The 6,205-nt window shown below is 37.5% G+C and overlaps 1 protein-coding gene across 1 annotated transcript in view; it reads left to right on the top strand.

Moving 5' to 3' along the window:
- CDHR1 (cadherin related family member 1) overlaps positions 1–6,205 on the top strand; it is an 83,564-nt gene that overhangs the window by 50,260 nt on the left and 27,099 nt on the right. Inside the window, exons 11-13 of the mRNA XM_018558411.1 lie at positions 2,494–2,697; positions 2,812–2,964; positions 4,189–4,353. Coding sequence (XP_018413913.1) covers positions 2,494–2,697; positions 2,812–2,964; positions 4,189–4,353 — 522 coding nt within the window. The remainder of the gene's footprint in view (positions 1–2,493; positions 2,698–2,811; positions 2,965–4,188; positions 4,354–6,205) is intronic.

The following is a 6,205-nucleotide window of genomic DNA, read 5'->3' as shown; positions in this document are numbered from 1 at the left end:
TTGCTGATGCAGATCATACTGATCGCTCCCTCGTGGTGCCGTCAGTGACACAGGCAGGGATCGATTAGTAGGTCTGCATCAGCCTGAGATGCAGATCACACTGATCCTACACTCCACCATTACTATAATCCCCATGTGTCACACTGGAGCCCAGGAATGCAGCCCCCCTTCCTGCAAAACAGGTAAGCAGGAGAGGGGGAATTTTTTTTATTAACTATTGTTATTAGTTGTGTGTGTATGTGTGTTTTTATTGTGTGTTTTTTTAATGTGTGTGATTTTTTTTTATTATTAATAAAGCTATGTGCGTGTGTTTTTAATGAGTGTGTGATATGTGTGTTTCATTAAATGTATGTGTGGTTTTTTTTTTTAACCACTTCCCGCGGGTTCATGTATATGTACGTGCTCCGCTGGAAGTGGTTATACCAAGAATATGGCTGCTCCTTGTACCGTTTTAAGGCCTGTTCACACCACTTGCAGTGCGTTCCGGCCGGAACGCACTGCATCGCATTGCGGCCAGCTCACTTTTTTGCCGGGCTGGAGGCCACAATGCGATCGCCCGCACAGGATCGCAAGGCACATTGTGCCTGCAGTGCGTTCGGGTGCGGTGCGATTAAAATGCTGCAAGCACTATTTTGATCGCACCGCACCTGAATGCACTGCAGACACAATGTACCTTGCGATCCCGTGCGGGCGATCGCATTGCAGCCGGAGGGCATGGCTACGGTGCCATTCACTTCAATGGGACCCTTGCGCATTCCTTATGGTGTGAACTAACCCTAAGCCCTGCGTCCAGTAGACATGTGCGATTCGTTTCGGAAAAATTAGTTTTCCGGACGGAATTCGTTAGCGGTAGTCTGTACACATTTTCGTTTGTGGACGAATTTTCATTGCCGCAAAGTGACAAAAAAATGTTTTTTTATGTCACTTTGCTGCAATGAATACGAACATGAAACGGAAATGAACATTCGTACAGACTACCACTAACGAGAAGCTCCTCTTTACAGAGACTGATGTGACTGTGGGGCGGACATTTTGTCAGGCCCCATGCACACCTAAGCATTTTGTCAAAGATTCCCAAAGCATGATAGTGCTTGAGATGAAGAATCTCATTATTCTCAATGTGCCCATTCACACTTGAGTGTTGTCAATTGTTGCCTGTTGAATGAAGCTCAAAAAGTACACAAGCTTCTTTGGGGACAGAGTCCATTGTTTTTGGCCCTATATACATTTAATGGGAGTGCCTAAAAAAAACTCCCATTTAAAAGTCTTAGGGGCCTAAAACATGATTCTGTTTCTGTACTCTGTCAAACAAAAGTTTGAAAACACTTGTGTACAAGCACACAAAAAATGACTTTAAATCATCTGCATGTTCTCACAGTTAGGTGTGAATGGGGCCTTATACTGATTATTCAACCAGAAGATGTTCTGTGGTCATAACTTAAATGCTCCAGGGACACCCCTTTGTCTTTAAGTGGTTACAGTGAACTAATAATTGAATGTTACCGTCCTGCTGTGTTAACACATGATCAAGTGCCTGAGCACCACACATGTGGCCAACTATGCAGGGTAATGGGAGCAGAATTATCTCTAGGAAATATGTTATTCAGTCTTCTATTACAATTTATTTATATATTCATCACACAAAATCTGGTAGCATAGATTTATAGTAAAATCTTACTACTGACCCACATGAAGATATATTTTTCCATTTTTAAAATCCATTAGAAACGTTTACTAATAATAATGCCTTATTAGTTTTTATAGAAAATGTAGGTGCTGCCATTGTATGTTTTTACAGGTTTTGGAGCTGATATCTTGATCTTAGATTCACTACTTAGGGAGTCAGTTATCATGAACAGTCAGTGATGTCTGAAAAGCCTCAGTTCCCATCTTGAAAACTTGTTGGAAGTCAGTGTTCCCTGACCGACTGAAGCCAAGATCACAATGACATCCATAGATGATGCACCTTAAAAAAAAGTAAACTGTGGCAGATTTCATATTTTTTGTCCTCGCAAGTTTCCCATACCTGAATGCATCGTATGCATAGTACAGTATGCCAGTGAGAGGCCTCGTTGTTCTAGAGCTAGCAATACTATAATTTACAGTAACATGTGATTATCTTTATAGTGAATCTTTAACCTGCAAATTTTTGCCTGTGATGTGACAACAATAAAAAAAATCCCTGCTGCTGCAAGGGAGATCCTTTTCACAGGAATCTGCATGTGATGTAACATTTGTTTAGTGCAAATTGAGTACATTTGAACTCCTGATGTGAGCAGCTGTCAGATGCTGTTCCCTGCATGCTATTCACTGCATTTGCTTTGAGGTATTACACAATAAGAGAGAAATAGCCCTTTGTGTTGCCAGTACCGACCATGACCAAGAAAATAAGACAAAGAGAAGCAAGCTGTCATTTCTGCAGTGGTGATTAAAGATCATCTGCTCATCTCTATTATGTCTAGAAATGAGTATGTTTATTTTTTTTTTTACCAGGTGTCTGAATTAACACCAACTGGGGATGTGGTAGGTCATGCTGTTACTGTAGTAACCATACGAGTTGTTGATCTAAATAATCACCCTCCAACCTTTTATGGGGAAAACGGACCCCAGAACCATTTTGAACTTACTATGTATGAACATCCACCAGAAGGAGAGATACTACGTGGGCTTAAAATCACAGTCAATGATTCAGATCAGGTTAGTAGACACTTTTTTGTACCCCATATAATGCACTGTTAAGAAAATGTATCGACAGTCTGCAATACAACTTACAATTCCAATTAAGTGGAATTATGTTAATACTTTTAACAGGGAGCAAATGCCAAATTCAACTTGCGTTTGGTTGGACCTGGAGGCATTTTCCGCGTAGTGCCACAGACTGTATTAAATGAGGCTCAAGTAACAATAATTGTGGAGAACTCTGCCGGAATAGACTATGAAAAATTTCATTTGTTAACCTTTAAGGTATATATTTTGCTTTTCATGTTACTGTCTGAAAATATTTTTTTTTTAATTGGTGATTTAGGGAATTCATTTTCTTTGTATGTATCTTCTTTAACCCTGTAATGTATTGTATTTTAAGTTATTACTTTTTCTTAGACAGCTTTTGGTTGTTTTTGTATATTTAACTATCCACCCTAATTCCCTTTTAAAACTCAACATTTTAAAGGCAAGCTCCACTATTGCTTAAATAAATAATAATTAATATAGCCTGTAAAATTGCTACACAAGCCCTTTTGTAATTTAATGTTATTAAAAATGACCCTTCCATTTGGATCTGTAGCCACTGTAATTCTCTAAATCTGTTAAAATAAATCAATGCAAAATGGCAACCTGGATGCTTTCTGTACAGTGTTGGTGTGCAGCACACTCCCAGAAATGTAATTTCCTGCTTGTGTGATTGGCTCACTGGTTTTCTCATAAGTCTGCACTATGATGCACGTCATATTTTAGGCATCCCCTGCAAATAAAATGACATTTTTGGTGAAATCTGCCCCGTGGGTTAAGTACTTCTAAAGAGATGCAGACTTCAACTTGCCTCATCAGAACACTGAGTGGTGGATGAGGGAATTTTAATAAAAGCAGACCCTCCTTGTAACATTTTTTTTAAATCCTTGCAACACACAATGATAACCCAATGAGGGTTGTTTTTTTATTCTCAACATGGGCAGGGCTATAACTTTAAGTGGAAAATAACTGTCAGAGAACTCAAAACATCTGGTTTGACCATTAGTAGGAAATGATGAAGGCTGATCATACCACGACTACGTCTGGCATTGATGTCTGCAAACAGAATAAGTGACATAGGAATGTCATTGACTTGCTTATTTATTGATTACTTAGCTTTGGGTGAATTTCAGTCATTAGTTGTCTTCTTCAAAGGTACACACATACATTCAAATTCCATAGTAAGACTTTTCTGCTAATCTTCATTCAATGTAATCATTTGATGATTGCAGTATTTGTGGTGGTATTTAAAAAAAAAAAAAAAAGTTGAGTTTGAATTTGATAATTGGATTGGTGGTGTTTGTTTTTTTTTAATTTTTATTAAAGTGAAATGTGTATAGTGTCCTTTTTAAATTAATACTTTTTGAGGGAATTGAAATTGTAAAGTGTATGGGATGAATGGCTTTTCCTTGATTATTAGCTTAAAACTGTTTTTTTTCTAATATACTTTTCCATTTTTAGCTTCTTGCCATTGAAGTTAACACTCCAGAAAAATTCAGCTCAACAGCAGATATAACCATCCATCTTTTGGATATTAACGACAATGTGCCAAAGTTTTCCTCAGAATATTATGTTGCAAGAATCCCAGAAAACTCCCCAGGAGGGTCCAATGTTGTAGCTGTGACGGTAAGTGCCCTTTATGAGCTACGGTGATTTATGATATGGTGCCCCAAATCTGTGCATTGTGGAAAATGTACCATAGTTAGCATGTTCATTTTAGTTTTGTTTTGCAATTTCGAAATGCAGATTGCATGGGAACATATATATCTGGGTGCATATCTCAAGGTGCTGACATGATTGCTAAAGATATTTCTTTATTGAATGTGATGGACCTTCATAATTAGTTATCAGAGATGCCAGTTTATCTTAAACTGAAAAATGGGAAGATAATTTTTTGTAAGCCAGCATTCCTATAATTTCCCCCTTTAAATGTTCCTGCAATAGTTATCAATAGATAATTAGATGGTAGTTGCTGTAGAAATAAGAAGAAATCTATAATGCATTAAGTTTAATACTACAGTGTTAGGTAATATCAGCCAAGTATTATCATTAAAAAATCTGTAAAACATCTGCATACATTCTTTGAATAAGCTAATTAAAATATATATAAGAGATTAAACAAAACTGCCAATATACTGTATAGCCATACAAAAATATAGGGCTTTAAATGTAGTGTTGCGAAATAATCCATCATGTGGAAGAAGCATTAATATAAATTTGACAAAAGATCAATTATTACAATTGTTTAGTGCTCCCCTCCTTCAGGGCTGTACTAAATCATATACATATATAAAATTGCTCACATTGGTCTTAAACAGATATAAAGGTGCATAAACAATGTTTTGTCAGCTCCATTTTATACAAATGAATGTGTTATAAAAACACATACCCCCTAAGTACATTAATATTTCACTTACATAGACACAAACATTGTCAAAATTACCTTCACCACCCGGTAAATCATTACAAAGAGTGCACTTATCAGACAGATATAACAAAATGCTTCCAATTCTAAATTTAACAGAACAAAAGGGAGCAAATAAGACTTGATTAGGCTGACAGGTGAGCTGTAAACACCAATCTGCATGTAGCATTAGATCTTCCTGGGTCCAGAGTTCAGAGGCAATGGCAGTAAATGTGGATAAGTGAATCTGCCCAGGTTTGGTTCATTCGAGGTTTGATTCGACAATTCTTGTTTGAGGTTCACAAACTTTGTTGTGGACTACTTGGGCTACATTGAAAATACACAAATCCTGGTACATGGAGCTTGGCTTACATACAGCAGCAGCACCCCAGTCTGCTTTTATATCTAGTTTAAAGAAAGCTTTTAAAAAGTAATTTCAGCAGTGGCACATGCTTTGTCATCAGGCAGTAGCTTTGACTGGTGGAAGTAGCAGCCGCAATAGATATATAAGCCTTAGGTAGGCATCTTCTTTTTCAAGTGAAGACTGCATGGATTTAACGGGTAAAAAAAATAGCAACACAAAATAACACCCCCAACCAAAATATAAACCCTTAAAGACTAATCCCTTAAACAAAAGCCTAAAAGTCAAGCAAACTTTTTGCTGTTGCACAAGAAACCTAAAAAGGTCAGTTAGGTCTAGAGAGCTGGGGTGCAAAAGGATAGGTAGTCCACCACTGCAATCCACAGTATGGAATTATCTCTCCCTATACAGAATTGTCAGCGATCCATAACAGTTCCAAGACACAATGATAATATAGCTGTTGTGTGCACTTTTGAGACAGAAAGAGAGCCCTGAGCATCAATCAGCTCACCTATGAAAATGCCTGTGGACAGTTGAGGCTAATTAAAGAGGTAAGATGTGGACGTAAGAATGGAGGCTTTTTCTACCCAAAGCTCTACAAAGCCTTAGGGCTCCAGAAAAATTATCAAGATTCTAAGAAAACAAAAAAATGTGTTTTTATAGTATATTGTGTACTCTATATCAAACAAACCCTGGAGTTCTTCACCATGTGT

The sequence above is a fragment of the Nanorana parkeri genome, unplaced genomic scaffold (genome assembly GCF_000935625.1).
Source record: "Nanorana parkeri isolate BGI_ZX_2015 unplaced genomic scaffold, ASM93562v1 scaffold338, whole genome shotgun sequence".
In the NCBI taxonomy this organism is placed as follows: domain Eukaryota; kingdom Metazoa; phylum Chordata; class Amphibia; order Anura; family Dicroglossidae; genus Nanorana; species Nanorana parkeri.
The sequence above is the reverse complement of the archived record's forward strand: the minus strand, read 5'-3'. Positions and strand labels throughout refer to the sequence as shown.